This window comes from Pipistrellus kuhlii, unplaced genomic scaffold (assembly GCF_014108245.1).
Source record: "Pipistrellus kuhlii isolate mPipKuh1 unplaced genomic scaffold, mPipKuh1.p scaffold_m20_p_2, whole genome shotgun sequence".
Taxonomy (NCBI): Eukaryota; Metazoa; Chordata; class Mammalia; order Chiroptera; family Vespertilionidae; genus Pipistrellus; species Pipistrellus kuhlii.
The window spans coordinates 76,154,517-76,171,242 of record NW_023425515.1 but is presented as its reverse complement, the minus strand read 5'-3'; the positions used below and the strand labels follow the sequence as shown (position 1 = coordinate 76,171,242).

The following is a 16,726-nucleotide window of genomic DNA, read 5'->3' as shown; positions in this document are numbered from 1 at the left end:
CTATAGATTGCTTTAGGAAGTATGGACATTTTGATGATGTTGATTCTACCAATCCCTGAACATGGTATGTTCTTCCATCTCTTTACATCTTCCTATATCTCTTTTTTCAGTGTCGTGTAGTTTTCCGCATATAGGTCCTTTACTTCCTTAGTTAAATTTATTCCTAGGTATCTTAATTTTTTTGGTGCGATGGTAAATGGAATTGCTTTTTTAGTTTCTGTTTCTGCAGTTTCACTGTTGGTGTATAGAAATGCCATGGATTTCTTGGCATTAATTTTGTATCCTGCTACATTGCCAAATTCATTTATTAAGTCAATTAGTTTTTTAATGGAGTCTTTTGGGTTTTTTATATACAATATCATGTCATCTGCAAATAAGAATAACTTTATTTCTTCTTTTCCAATTTGGATGCCTTTTATTTCCTCCTCTTTTCTAATTGCAATGGCTAGTACTTCCAGTACTATGTCAAACAGGAGTGGTGAGAGTGGGCATCCCTGTCTTGTTCCTGTTCTTAGAGGGAATGGTTTTAGTTTTTGCCCATTGAGTATAATGTTGGCTGTGGGTTTATCATATATAGCTTTTATTATGTTGAGGTATGATCCTTGTACTCCCACGTTGTTGAGAGTTTTTATCAGAAAAGGGTGTTGGATTTTATCAAATGCTTTTTCTGCATCAATTGATATGACTATATGATTTTTATCTTTCAATTTGTTTATGTGATGTATCACGTTTATTGATTTGCGGATATTGTACCATCCTTGCATTCCTGGAATAAATCCTACTTGGTCGTGGTGTATGATCTTTGTGATGCTCTGCTGGAGCCGATTTGCTAGAATTTTGTTGAGGATTTTGGCATCTATATTCATGAGGGATATTGGCCTATAATTCTCTTTCATTGAGTTGTCTTCATCTGGTTTTGGTATTAGGGTGATGCTGGCTTCATAGAAGGAGTTTGGAAGTGTTCCTTCCTCTTGGATTTTTTGGAATAGTCTGAGGAGGATAGTTTTTAGTTTTTCCTTGAATGTTTGGTAAAACTCTCCTGTGAAGCCATCTGGATGTCAGGCAGTATTTTAAAAAATATATATATTCTTAATTAAAAACTAGTTCTTTTTTGTTTAAAAACAAATACATTAATATGTACATATAAACAATCTATCACATTTTTGTATGTTTGTGGGTGGTGTATGTCTGTATGTGTGTGGTAGGCAAAGAGAAGCATCTCTTAGTGATGATATACCAACTAGTGGTTATCTCTAGATTGTGGAATTACTGGTAGTGGTTGTTTCATTCTTTTATGCAATCTGTTTTCTGAATGTTTGATAATTAGTATATTTTAGTGATGTTTTTAACAAGTAATTTTAATGGAATTATCGCAGTTCCCTGATGGTATAGGAAACTCTTGGATTATTTTATTTTTCTCTTAAAATTATCATAGATACAACTGTTATATTAAAGAAGATATATTTCATTTTTCTTAGAATGAAAAAAAACTTGAAAGAGAGAAAAAGAGGCAAAATGCGGAGAAAGACTGTGATGCTTGCCCCCTGAGAAATAAAATGGAGTGTGAGCAGATGGAGACACAGAGCCAGATCAGTGACAGTAGCCAAAAAAGCAATGAGTTTGGAACCATAGAAAACTATAACGAAGCATTAACACAGCAGTTGGAGAATGAAGATGAGGCAGACCAGCCATCATCAGAATCAGGTAAATTTAGTTATTCAATAAAAAAGATAAATATATATATAACTTTACTTCTTTCACCTGTCATCATTATTTTCACACAAAATATATTTTTTGTCTGCAAATGCAGCATTTATCATGGGTTTCTCATGGTTTTTACTCATTAGTTTGCCAACTTATGTTTTTATTCATGATGCCTTAAAATATAGTCTTTTGTAATGAATTTCAGCAGAAAAAACTTTTTTTTTTAATATATGTTATTGATTTTTTACATAGAGGAAGAGAGAGGGATAGAGAGTTAGAAACATTGATGAGAGAGAATCATTGATCAGCTGCCTCTTGCACACCCCCTACTGGGGATGTGCCCACAACCAAGGTACATGCCCTTGACCAGAATCGAACCTGGGACCTTTCAGTCTGCAGGTCGACACTCTATCCACTGAGCCAAACTGGTTTCGGCAGAAATTTTTCTTATTTTACTTTCATAAATTTGGAATATAGCATAGCCCCAGGAATTCTTGGAATGTATTTAATACTGTTTTGAGGTTTTTATTTGTTTCTTTTTAAGTCTTATAATGCTACAGTCAGCATCACTTTATTTATTGACATGCTATTTCTGTAGGATACAGACATAATCAGTTGAACATTATAAGTCTTATCAAATAGTTATTTTCCTCTTATTTTAATACCATCAAATTTTCAGTTCATAATTACTTTTGTTTTTCTCAGTGGTTATGTAATTTAACAGCAAATTCATGTATTTTGGTATCATAAAGACACAGCCTGTGTCTGGAATCAGACAACCTGGGATAGAACCCTGACTTTTCCATCTACTAGACATGTGCTATGTTATATGACGTTCTTCAGTCTTCCTCATCTCTAAAATGGAAATAAGAATCATTTTGTACATGGATTTTAGGGTTACTTATGGAAAAAATAACTACAGTGTTCAAGCACAGGCCTGACGCATGGGAGCTACCTAGTACTGTAATTATTAGTTTCTTGCCATTCCTAGTTAGCAGTTTGGCTCCATTATATATGAGAATTTTTATACAGTATCAAAAAGTTCATAAAAATAGATTTTAATCTTGAGGTATAGATTAGCTAACATGGATATTTTGCTATTTAGCAATAATTAGATTTGAAAGTTATTTTTTAAATTAAATCTTTATTGTTCAGATTATTACAGTTGTTCCTCTTTTTTCCCCCATAGCTCCCCTCCACTCAGTTCCCACCCCACCCCACCCCATGCCCTTACCCCTGCCACTATCCTCATCCATAGGTGTATGATTTTTGTCCAGTCTCTTCCCGAGAATTGTCAGTCCACTCCCTTTCTATGCCTCTGATTCTATTATATTCACCAGATTATTCTGTTCATCAGATTTTTTATTCACTTGATTTTTAGATTCACTTGTTGATAGATATGTATTTGTTGTTCATAATTTTTATCTTTACCTTTTTTCTTCTTCCTCTTCTTAAAGAATACCTTTCAGCATTTCATATAATATTGGTTGGGTGGTGATGAACTCCTTTAGTTTTTTCTTATCTGTGAAGCTCTTTATCTGACCTTCAATTCTGAACGATAGCTTTGCTGGGTAGAGTAATCTTGATTGTAGGTTGTTGCTACTGGTATTCATCACTGAATATTTCTTGCCACTCTCTTCTGGCCTGCATAGTTTCTGTTGAGAAATCAGCTGACTGTTGTATGGGTGCTCCCTTGTAGGAACTGTTTTTCTCTTGCTGCTTTTAATATTCTCTCTTTGTCTTTTGCTCTTGGCATTTTAATTACGATGTGTTTTGGTGTGGTCCTCTTTGGATTCCTTTTGTTTGGAGTTTTCTGTGCTTGTGGGCTTGTAAGTCTAATTCTTTCACCAAGTGGGGGAAGTTTTCTGTCATTATTTCTTCAAATAGGTTTTCAGTGTCTTGCTCTCTTTCTTCTTCTGGCATCCCCATAATTTGGATGTTGGTATGCTTGAAGTTGTCCCAGTGGTTCCTTACACTATCTTGATATTTTTTGGATTCTTTTTTCTTTTTGCTTTTCCAGATGGGTGTTTTTGCTTCTTTGTAGTTCAAATCTTTGACTTGATTCTATGATCCTCTAGTCTGCTGTTGGGTCTCTGTATATTATTTTTTATTTCAGTCAGTGTATGCTTAATTTCTAGTTGTTTTTTTTTTTTGTTTGTTTGTTTGTTTTTTCATATTCTTGAGGGTCTCACTAAATTTATCAGTGGTTTCTAGGAAATTCTTGAAAAACCTTGTAACCATGGATATATCCAGTAGTTTGCTTTCCTCCATTTCTGTTATTTGTGACCTGTTTCTTTGTCTCCACATTTTGGCTGCTTCCCTGTGTTGATAGAGTGGCTTTGTGTGCTAAGTGTCCTATAGGGCCCAGTGGCTCAGCCTACCTAGTTACCTGAGGTAGACATTCTAGGTGCACCTCTTTGTGGGCACAGTCTTGTTATAGTTAAGCCTTGGTTTTTGTTGGTATCACTGGGAGGAATTGACCTCCAGGCCAATTGGCTCTGAGGATCAGCTCTGTCTACACTGGGAGAATTTCTGTGCTGGAGACACACTTATAGGGAAGACTTGGTCCAGTGGGGCTTTGGTGCTCACTGAGTCTGCCCCCTGAGTCTGTCCCTTTTGGATCTGAGGAGTTGTAATTTGGGTGGTCCCACTCTGAGCCCTGGGTACATTGGCTCTTGGATCTCCAAGGAGGTGCTAATTTATCCTCTGCCTGAGGCCACCCAGCAGGAGCTATGGAGAGAGTTGCAGATTCCTCTTCTTTGCTTGGATTTTGGAGGTGCCCAGATGAGACCCAGCTGTGAAGTAATGCATGCTGCTGTGGGGCCTTGGGCCTAATTTTGGATGTTCTGGGTCTCTCTGACTCAGCTGCAGTTTGTTAGGTAAATTTAGATTTCAAAGAACAGGCCATTCATATGCAAATACCTCTGCTCACTTTAGCTGGGGCGAGGTCTCAGGGCAGAGCAGACAGCAATGGCTTCTCGTTAGCCCTACCCTAAGAGGCCCCCAGGTCTCAGTTTCCCTTGCTAATTGCTGCAAGCACCTCTGAGACAAAGCTGCCCTTGAGTTCCACCTGCTGCCAGATTGTCCAGTTTCTCTCTGTATGAGTCTAGGTCCCCAGAGTCTTGCCCGGAACTGGAGTTCAGAGCAGTCAGGAGCTTAGCTTGTATCTCCCGGCGGATTAAAAAAGCCAGCTGTGTACTCAGTTGCCAGCCCTCTCTGCATGCACACCTCCGTACCTTCGCACTTTACTTCTGCAGCTCCTCTGAATCTCAGTGTGCTTTTCTCTTTCCTTCTAGTTGTAGAATTTCCACTTAGCCAGCCTTCCTGTGGTTCTGTATGATGTCCTTTTTGTCTTTTAGTTATAGTTTTGAAGTGGTTGTGCGAGGCAGCAAGTTCAGGTATTTACCTATGCTGCCATCTTGGTTTTCTTCGAAAGTTATACTTCTTGTAAGTGGGGAAGTTAGAGTAGCCATATTCCGACCCATAGCTCAGTTAGAAGAGTTACACAGAAGGTAGACTTAGAGTAGTCTCTCAATATATTTAAAGAACTTTTTCTAACACAAATACATTGTTAAAGAGCAAAATCATTTGACAGATATTTGGAAATAAAGTGTAGGAAGATGTAAGCTAGTCAATCATAAAACTATAATAATTGTTATAATTAACATTTTATTTTATAATTTATAACATGGCTTCAGATGCCTTATGTTATTATTTAGCATAGCAGTCCTAGGGTATATTATTCCCATTATATAGAATAGGAAACCAGGAACTTGAAGAGGTTGAGTAACTTATTTAAAGTTAACTGCCACCCGTCCAAAACGGAAACCATCCTCACCAGCCATGATATTTTGAATTTAATTTAAAAAATCAATTTGCAATGAATATTATAACAGTAAATATATTACTCATAATTTAGGTGTCCTTGAATATTTTCAGTTGAAAATTCTCACAAAAAATATTTTTAAAAGTGTCTATAGATGGTTATGGCATTTAAAATCATACATCTTGTCTGTGGCTGGGGTGAGACCCCACTTCAGATCTTGTGGTCTATCTTTTATGCTCTTTCATGACCCAAGTTACTGTCCATCCTAAAGTACCATATCATTCTGGAGGCTCTCTTTGCTTTCTTTTAGCTGTAAAGCTTGTAGTCCTAATTATAGAAAGATGTCTTTGTTTCTATCTGTAGTAAATGTGTCAAATGGCACTAACTGATTTAGAAAATATGTTTCTAAATATTATTGCATTTTTCATTGCTTTGTTTACACTAGGGTGTCCCCCCAAAATATAGACACATACTGTGAGTAATTATAAAGGCAGTGTTTATTAAAATACATTTCATTTTCAAAATTGAGCTGTCAGCTATTATAGTGTTTTTACATTTTTAAAAATAATTTCTTAGGTAATAGATAATTCCCATTTTAGAAAATATATTATGTAGTATATAAAGTTAGTTTGGGATTGTCAATGAAAATGTTTTAGTAACTTTAATGTTTGGTTATTTAACTATGCCATTCCTGGCTTACATTGTTAAAGTCTACATGTTAACAACATACATGTCCTTAAAATGTTATGTGTTTAATTGGAATATGTAAATATATTGTAATTATTTTTTTCCAAAGAACACAAATTCAGTTCTGCAAATTCTAATGTGGATTTTGATTATATATGTATTTGGGCATATGTTATTTTAATGGGTAATGTGTTTAGGTTTTATTGGGGTCTTTTTCACATTTCAAAGAATTATTTTGAACCATTTATACCTAGAATATATTATATGAACCTTCTTTGTATTCTGAATAACTTCTCTTATAACCTAGAATATAGGTTTTTGTTATTTATATCATATTCATTAATTATTTAATAAGGAAACATTAATAATTTAATTACTTTTTCAATATATTTTATTTTTTACAGAGAGGAAGGGAGAGGGATAGAGAGATAGAAACATCGATGAGAGAGAAACCAATCAGCTGCCTCCTGCACACCTCCCACTGGGGTGTGCCCACAACCAAGGTACATGCCCTTGACCGGAATCGAACCTGGGACCCTTCAGTTTGTAGGCTGATGCTCTTTCCACTGAGCCAAACTGGTTAGGGTAAATAACTTAATTCTTAGTAAAAGCAAGTTCACATTTCATTACTAGTAATAATTTCAGAGTTGAATTCAAGGTATATTTCTATGGTAATAATATCAATATTCTAGTTCTGTTCTTAATTTTTATTATAGAAGTTTAATTTTCCCCAATTCCATGTTTTTATTCTGTAGATAACAGTAAAAAGAAAACTAAGAGACTAAGAATAAAAAGAAGTCACCGTGTAGAACCCGTTAATACAGATGACTCTGCTCCTAAGAGCCCAACACCACCCCCGCCGCCCCCTCCTGGTGAGTAATTTAATATCAATACTGAATTTAGAAATACTGCTTTAAATAATGAAGAAAAAGAAAGTAATTATGTAATTTTTATTCAGTATATTCATTATTTTGTGATGTTTTGAAAAGTTAGAGTTCTTTGCTCTCTCTCGTTCATAATTTATCAACGTAAGTTACCTATTGCTTTTTTAACAATCAAAATGTAAAGGTAAAAAAATAAGTTAAAAAAAAAATCTTATGCAGGCACTTCCTAGAATGGATTCAAATCTTACTTAAAATATCATTGCACAGATGCTAAAAGGAATTTAAGCTTACTGAATGGATGGTTAATATGAGCTTTTAAAAAATTGATCTTTCATCCTGAAAGTAAACATTTGAAACCAACATATGTGAATTTTTTCATTATATTTTCAACTTACATACTGACCTCCTAAGTTTTTTTATGAGGATTAAATGGAATACTGCATGTAAAGTGCTGGGACAGTACCTTGTATACTATATGTGCTCAATAAATACCTAAACAAATATGTTTATAGTGTCTTTTTAGCTCAGCCAGAAGGCTTTATTAGGGGTGTCGAACTCAATCAGAGAAGGGGCCAAAATCTAAAATCCAGCCTAAATCGCGGGCCGAATGGTTTACTGAACAGTCATAAACTGTCATTGTGATGGAAATGCAGCGGAGTGCAGTGATGACAGCGTGGTGCGGGCCACATTGCAAGGCCTGGTGGGACGGATTTGGCCCGCGGGCCTTGTGTTTGACACATGTGCTTTAGATGGTAACATTTTCCTTTGGGAATTATTTGAAGACTCATTTCTAGTATTCCATTTAATAAGTAAACATTTCTTATAGCCTCTGGTGGGGGTTACAACAATAGCCTAAAGTTTTTTATGGTAGTGGTGAAGATGAGTATATTTTTAACTGAAGGCAAATAAAAATTTAAAGCAAATGTTATCAGCTTACAGCTCAATTTATCAGCTTAAATTAGAAGTCATTTAAAATGGGATTATGGTTATTCAGTACTGTGCCATTCAGTATATAGGAATTGACATAAAATGTTATATACATTCCTGTCCAGGGAGGGATCCTCTCAACCAATCTAAATATGTATTATTTAACAGTGTTTTAAATGTTTTTCTTTTTCTTTAGTTGGCTGGGGAACACCCAAAGTCACTAGACTTCCAAAACTTGAGCCTGTTGGTGAAACACGTCATAATGGTAATGTAAAAGGATCAGTTTTCAAGTATCTGTACTTATTACATTCAATTTTCTTTACCTCATTACTTTAGCAAACTTTTATTTTTGGAAGCCCTTCAAATCTATAGCCATCCTTTTTTATTATACGTCTTCTTTTTCTATTTAATTGTTTTATTCTTAATGCTCTTTGCCTCTGAATAATTTGAATTGATGTTTACCTTAGAATACAGAGATAAAAATGTTCATTCATTATATATTTATGTAAATAGTGATGGATAGGGAAAGGCTTTACAGCAATTTAAATTAAATAGACATTACAGTTATAGTGCTTAAAAACTGCATTATCTTATATGTATGTACTCAGTATACTCAACGATGTCATATAATTGCTCTTCCTCTGCTTCTAATAAGACACCAAGCTGCTGAATATTAAAATGAAGTAAAAAGATCAACACAGTTGTAGAATCAGAGACTAATCAAAGTATATTAAATAAACTTCGGCTAACTAGAAAGTTATTACAAAGGCTTTGTTGCCTCAAGAAAGTAATTTTTTTTTTTGGATGAAATTAATATAAGGGATAGTCCAGCCAGCATATGGCACTAGAACTCCACAACTGGAAAACTGGAGAAAGGGCCTTTTGGGGCCTTGTACCCAGGCAGAAGCTTTAATTTTAGTTCGTCAGCCCAAATTCTTTCAAAGAAATACTTCCGGAATGCAAAAGGATAATATATGTATATTATAGCTCAATAAATTTCTCCATCAATAACATCCAATTTGCTTTTTGATGACACTGTTTACCCAATCTAGAGTTTTTGGTTTCTTACAGAGACCCCTTTATGGGGGGGAGGGGGAGGGTCAGAAGTGTAATCTTTAAAAAAGCTTTATTTTACTATATAATTTGAAATTATATCAAACTGAATGAAATACTTTCATTCAAAAAGTATGTAAATATAAATGCGCTCTTTGCTCTCTTTTTAAGAATACTACAGATCAGTAATGAAATATTTCTTTTTATAAGGCCCCTCCCAGGGCCCTGTTATTTTTCCTTCATTTTTCACTTTTGCCCTTTAAGGAGTCAAACGTCAAAGAACAGGACATTAAAAAACAACAGTGTATATTAGCTAAATTAGAAACAGACTGGCCGAAACCAGTTTGGCTCAGTGGTAGAGCGTCGGTCTGCGGACTGAAAGGTCCCTGGTTCTATTCCGGTCAAGGGCATGTACATTGGTTGCGGGCACATCCCCTGTGGGGGGTGTGCAGGAGGCAGCTGGTCAATGTCTCTCTCATCGATGTTTCTAGCTCTCTATCTCTCTGCCTTCCTCTCTGTAAAAAAAAAAAAAAAGAAAGAAAAAAAGAAAAAAAAAGAAACAGACTGTACAACCTAAGGAAAAGCTCGGAAAACACATAAAAATACATTAAATTTATACCTCAGGTTGATCCTCAGCATAGAGGCAGCATATACCAACCAAAAACAATAAATAAAAGCAGTAACGACGACTAGAAAAAGCAAAGCCTGGGGGAAGGGGAGATTCTGATTTCTAGAATTACCACATAATTAGATTCAAATATCCAGTGTTCAACAAATAAATCTCAAGGCATATAAAGAAATAGGAAATATGGCTCATTCAAAAGTAAAAATATATTAAAAAGAATTTGTCCCTAAAAAAGATTTAATGGCAGATTCAGCAGGCAGTGACTTTAAAACAATAATCTTAAGGAAACTCAAAAACTAAAGGAAGATCTAGAGAAAAATTTTTAAAAATGTGTGAACGAAATAGAAATATCACTAAAGAGACAGGAAACCTAAAAAAAAACCACACAAAACCCACAAATTCTGAAGCTGAAAACTATAACTAAAATGTAAAATTTACTAGAAGAATTTGGAAGCAGAAAAAAATAATGATCTTGAAGATAAAAAAAAAAAAATAGGAAGCCCTGGCCAGTGTTGCTCAGTGGTTAGAGTGTTGGTCTGTGCTCCACAGGGTCCTGGGTTGATTCCCAATCAAGGGCACATACCTAAGTTTCAAGTTGAATCCCCAGCCGCCCCAGGGCATGTGCCAGAGGCAACCAATTGATGTGTCATATAGATGCTTCTCGCTCCCCCTCTCTCCCTCCCTTTCCACTCTGTCACATCAATGTTCCTCCCCTCCCCCCCCCCTCTCTCTTTCTCTCTCTCTCTCTCTGCATGTCTTCCAGTGAGGATTTAAAAAAAATAAAGCATATGTAATACATAAAATGAAAAACCAATAGATTTTTAGGGTTTATCTGAGATCATCTGAGATGCTGATAGGTGCCAATGTTTTGCATATAATTGCAGTTTCCCCCCCATCCCCTAATTTTATAAACATTTTTTTTTTTTTTTTTGCATTTGGTTCATGGAAAGTAGACAGATACATGATGAACTAGCATAGATAATTATAGATTAACTGTAATTGGCTTGGTACTTATAATGTATTGTGATAAAAAACAATTTTGTATCATCAGATGGGAATTTTTTAAAATATATTTTATTGATTTTTTTTTACAGAGAGGAAGGGAGAGGAATAGAGAGTAGAAGCATCAATGAGAGAGAAACATCCATCAGCTGCCTCCTGCACAACCCCTACTGGCGATGTGCCCACAAACAAGATACATGCCCTTGACAGGAATCTAACCTGGGACCCTTCAGTCTGCAGGCTGGTGCTCTATCCATTGAGTCAAACCAGTTTGGGCAGATGAGAATTTTAAAGGAAGATTCTTACTTGCTTTTTTTTTTTTTTTTATAGACATTTACTTTCATAGCAATTTGATTCTACTTTTCTAATTGCTTTTATTATCTGTACTGCTTATTCAGTGTAACAGATAAGACAAATGCATTCAGAGAAGAGACAATCTAAATTCCCTTTGTAAACACTCAGTCCATACTTCATCAATATGTTATGTATTATACATTATGAGAACTAAATCAGATTTATTAAAAAACACCAAATGTACAAACTATATTTTCAAATTTAAAATATGAACAAAGATAAAATTTTGTATCTAGTATTACTACTTTTCAGTTTTTCATGTTAAAAGTGTTTGAACCCTTTATAATAGGGGTGTCGAACTCAATCAGAGAAGGGGCCAAAATCTAAAATCCAGCCTAAATCGCGGGCCGAATGGTTTACTGAACAGTCATAAACTGTCATTGTGATGGAAACGCAGCGGAGTGCAGTGATGACAGCACGGTGCGGGCCACATTGCAAGGCCTGGCGGGATGGATTTGGCCCGCGGGGCTTGTGTTTGACACATGTGCTTTATAAAAATGGGTATTAATTAAATTGGTCATACCATTTAGGCACTGAGATCAACTTATATATCCCACAGTTAAGGCAATAAGAAACATACTTTGTAGAATGATTTAAATTTTCTGACAAAGAATACAAAATCAACTGCAAAAATAATATTTTGGGAAATGAAAAAAATACTTCTTGCCAGGTTTTCATAGTTGGACACTGGCTCCCTTGGCAGTTTCTGTTCATGAATGTCTCCAGTAAATTGAGACTCACTGTGTTTGCCTGTCTGTTTGTCCAATATTTGAGGCAGTTGTTTGTCCTGTGACTCCTTTTCCCCCTTACAGATCCAGGAAGAATTCTTGATTTTTCAGTTTTTTTTTTAGCTATTACTTCATCTTAAGATGGAGTGATGACTTCCAATTTCCTTAAATGCTCATAGAATTTTGTTAAATTGACATTTGTTAAGTAGAGCCCCTGCATGCTGGATGGTAAGCTTGGGTCCTGGAAAACCACCAGAGACATTGCAGTAGAGAAGTTATTCCTCACAAGTCCTGGAGGAAGTAATAGCATGCCTCCAGGGTCCACAGTGGGCGCCAGGGCAGGGTGCAGGCTGAGAGAGCTGCAGGACCTGGGCACTTGCCTTTACTAGGGTCTGTGGGTGATATGCTTTGGTGTTCTCAGGCGAAGGCCACATTGGTCAATTCAAACCAAATAAAGGAGTTTTGTTAAGTTCCACCTCGGTCTTATCTAAAAAAGGCCCTGGAAGCTCTGCAAGGGATAGTGTTGAGCATAGGGCCATTGGGGAAGTCATATCAAGAACTTACATTTATTTACAGCTCTGCATGTGCTTGCATGAGAGCTACTCTCTGTTTAAGGTCCTCCACAGGTCCCTTGGCCAAACAAAATGAATATTGAGGCAGCAGTATCATGGACTAACTTAGCTAAACTATAGACACAGGCCGAATTGGAAATGGGCCCCTAATACATTTTCAGTATATTTGTCTTACATGATCCTGAAGATCTTTGCTTCTAGAGTAATTTCAAGGGAATAAGCCAGAAAGCAATTAATTACTGAAATGTTAGATATGCTATTAAATTTATAAGCCAATTTGTGATAATGAAGGGATAGGAACTTATTAATAAGACATTTTTGTATAAAAGTCCTAAATCACTGTACTATTTTGAAGCATCATTGTGATTCTTACTTACCGTACACTAAGATTATTAATTACTTCTTCTCCCAAAATACCTAGAAGAAATCACCATTGAGTAAGAACATGGGTTGTACAAATACTGACTTATCAGGGCTTTGACCATTTGTTGAGAGTATTTGTTATTTGTTTTCTTCTAATCTGAATGTGTAATTGGAAACAAATAATGTATACATTAGGTATAGCTTTTTACTAAATGAAGTAGAGATTAATTTATAATCTAGAGTTAAGAATTTACTCTATTGTTGTCTTTTAAATTTATTCAAGTTTTCTTGGATTTTTATTTTTTTCTTTCATGCTTCATCTGTCAAGTCAGAGTCTTTTTTTATTTTTTAAGGTATTAGTTGGCAAATAATGAATTGTGTCAGAAATATTTATTTACCATAACAGTTTGGTATTTGTATTATTCTTTCTCTACATAGATTTTTATGGGAAGCCACTGCCTCCATTGGCGGTGCGACAGAGGCCAAACAGTGATGCTCATGACATGATCTCATAACCAAGTCGTACAGATGAGCCGTCTTAATATCAGCAAGATGAACTAGAAGACCTTTCTGAAAAAATAAAACCCTGTACATTGGTGACTGGGACAAGATGACCATAGCAATTTCAGTGAGGAAATTGATAACCAAAGATCTCACTGATCTGATAATTACTTATCCATGTTGTTTGTGGTTTAATAAAAAATAAAATAAAATAAAATAAAATAAAAAACCAGCAGATGGGATGAGCATTATGGACCAAATTACCAAGAGTTAGAATTAACTCTGGTTTATACATCTCCACTCATGGGCATATTCCTGAAGGAAAACCTTTCAGAAAAAGCCAATAGACTTTGCACACTTTCATTACTATTTGTTTAATAGTCTTTATTTCTGTACCGTAAACCTTTTTTGCAAGATACATGTGCATGGAAGGGGAACTCTTGGGAATTTATAACCTAAATTTTTAACTTTTTATATTTTTCTAAAACTTTTGTTTAAGAATTTTAATTACTATGATATTGACTGTATACTTTTCTATAGATGCTTTGTTTAAATTGTATCTGGAAAATAGAGTTCATGTACTGGACAAACATTAACTATACAAATGATATATTTATATGTTTTGAGATATATTTTATAATAGTATTGTTCTTGAAGTATACATACTAATTTGACCTAATTTTAAAATAATATTTAAAAAAATAAATTCTCAGATTTTTATTCTAACAAATTATATTATTTGAAAGCACTACCCAAGCAGAGTTAATTTTTTTGTAGTTGTTTTCTTTGATGATGATTCTAATAAAAGAGACTTGAAAAAATAAAATAAAAATTTTATGCAAGATATTATTAAAAGTCCCAAGAAACCCCTATTTAAAAGGTGAAACCCTTCAGAGATCATTGCTCCTTGTCACTCCTTTGTCATCAGCAGCTGCAGTGACTCATAGGTTATTGTAATTCTTTAGTGCCTTGAAATTAAAGGCAAAAAGACTGAAAAAGTTCCTGAAGGTTCAGAAACTTGTTTCATAACAGGGATATACTTGGGTACTAAAGCAAGAATAAAGAAACAATTCCAAAATAATTTTTATAAAGAAATAATTCCAAAATAATTTCTCAATTTAAAATAATAGCATTTTTCTTGCACTGAAGAATGGCATCTATAGGATTCTCTATTTTTCTGGCTTTTAGATGTATGTTTTGAGGAGTAGATTCAAATGTTGCATTTAACTGAAAGCACTTATTCCTATCAAGGTAAAAATACTACAAACGGTGTGATTCCTATATAACCTTGTCAGAATTGGTCAGCTTGGTAATTTGTACTGACAACAATAAGATAAGTATGTTAAGGCAGTTTAGTGTGATTACTTGAAAGTTTTACTTGAGAGCATCATCTGTTATTCCAATTTTAAACTTCCTGAACTTTCATTAATCATTTCACTTATTACTCAAGTCAGCTTTATTAAGTCTTGTACATGGAACCAACCTAGCATTCTATCAATACTTCAGATATAAAATTCATAATAACCTAAATGAGATAGGCAGCTGAAATGTAAGGAAAATCAGCACAAGGAGACATGTAAATTTTGAACTGGATTTTAGGGGAAAAAAACTCATTTGTACATCTTTTTTATTTCTTTTGTAACGTTTACATTTCTTCATTTAAAAAAGAAACTGAACTCATACTTTTGCCATCTTTTTAAGATTCATCTAGTTTGAGAATAAATGTGTTTTTTTTTAACTTGTGATTACTGTACTATACAATAATCACTGAGCCCATTTAATTAAAATAAATTTTGAAATTAAATATTTATTGAAGTGAAATTCAATAAATATTGAAATAAATATTTTTTGAAGTTTCATATATCTCAGAAATTAATTTTTATTCTTAAAGCATTCTAAAAATACTTTAAAATAAGTTTTGTAAGTCGAGGTGGCTTTTAATAAAATGCCTATTTTGTTATATGCTGCATTTTTCTTAATATATCATAAATTATGACAATTTCAACAATAAACAATTTATATCAGTATTCTGTTTTCTCTTGTCATTTGATAAATTTAAATTATTTGGGGTAATAAAATAATAGAAAGCTTTTAAAATATAATTGTTGCAAGATATTTTAAGTAGGTAGATTAAAATGTTTTCCTGTTTTACATTGAAAAACTTTGCAAAAGGTTTCATATATGTGGGAAATAATTTAAAAACAGTTAAAAATCAGATCATATCATCTTATGATTCTCTATGATTTGATGTCTGTCATTTTTTAAGTTAAAGATACTGACCAAAAGATATCTTTTTACTTATATAAAAAGAAATTCTATATGCCTTTATATGTAAAATGCATTATAACATATATACAATCCTATATAATAAAACCCTAATATCCAAATGGCAGAACAACCTGCAGGATGACCTGTTGCCGTGATGCACACTGACCACCAGGGGGCAGACGTTCAATGCAGGAGCTGCCCCTGGAGGTCAGTGGGCTCCTAGAGGGGGAGTGCTGCTCAGCCAGAAGCCGGCTCATGGCTAGCCAGCACAGCGTTGGTGGCAGGAGGTGAGGAGCAAGGGGTTCTGGACTGAGAGAGCCCCAGACTATGAGAGGGCACAGACTGAGCTGAGGGACACCCCCCGTTTCCCCCCTTCCCCCCCCCTCCGGCTCTCCCCCTTCCCCCCCTCCCCCTCGGCCAGTGCATGGATTTAATGTACCAGGACTCTAGTATTATATATAATTGATTTCAATTATAAAACTGTATGGAAACAACATTAGAAAAAAGTATTGCAAAATGCTAACAGTGCCTGTTTTAGAGTTATTAGTTGTATTTTTTCCTCAAATTTTCAAATTAATTTTTGTAATTTTGCTTTTATAATGGGGAAGAAAATTTGAAATTTTTAAAACATTAAGTGCCATTGTTATGCAAGTTTAAAATTAAGTACTCATTTAAATGTCATATGAACGACAATATAGAATTCACTTAAAATATTGTTAGTACTTCAGAGACATTCAACTGTAGATTATGCCAGTCAGTATATTTGCAGTTGATTTCTTACTAATGATCTTTTACTAAGACAACATTTTAGTTTACTTGGTTCTATATGCCAAGCTATTTATGTTATTCAATTTCTCCCATTCCACACTGAAGAAATCCAGTGCTTCCAGGTAGCAAAAATTTATCAGAATTGAAACTTTATACATATAAAGCTGTAACTTATAAATTGTAATACCTTGCTTTAATTCATAAGTTTTTCTGTAAAGGAGTATATGTTGCAAATCAGATTCTGTTAATACTGACTAATTTACCAAGAAATATAGTCCAAAAAAAGGAAAAATATATAGTCCAGATGATCCAAAGAACAAAAAATTCAGATATTTCAAAAAATACATATTAAAGTGTGGTATAAATGAACAAAATAGTGATAATTCTTTAGCTGTGGAAACAGAAGAATAGAATCCCTCTTGAGAAAAAAATAGGGAATCATAAATGAATTTTCTTTAATAAGG

At 34.4% G+C, this 16,726-nt stretch overlaps 1 protein-coding gene across 1 annotated transcript in view; it reads left to right on the top strand.

Annotated features, from left to right (window-relative positions):
- Positions 1 to 13,411, top strand: part of ARL13B (ADP ribosylation factor like GTPase 13B) — a 70,480-nt gene extending 57,069 nt beyond the window's left edge. Inside the window, exons 7-10 of the mRNA XM_036448274.2 lie at positions 1,479 to 1,704; positions 6,973 to 7,089; positions 8,225 to 8,293; positions 13,164 to 13,411. Coding sequence (XP_036304167.1) covers positions 1,479 to 1,704; positions 6,973 to 7,089; positions 8,225 to 8,293; positions 13,164 to 13,240 — 489 coding nt within the window. The 3' untranslated portion in view covers positions 13,241 to 13,411. The remainder of the gene's footprint in view (positions 1 to 1,478; positions 1,705 to 6,972; positions 7,090 to 8,224; positions 8,294 to 13,163) is intronic.
- Positions 13,412 to 16,726: the final 3,315 nt, after the last annotated feature.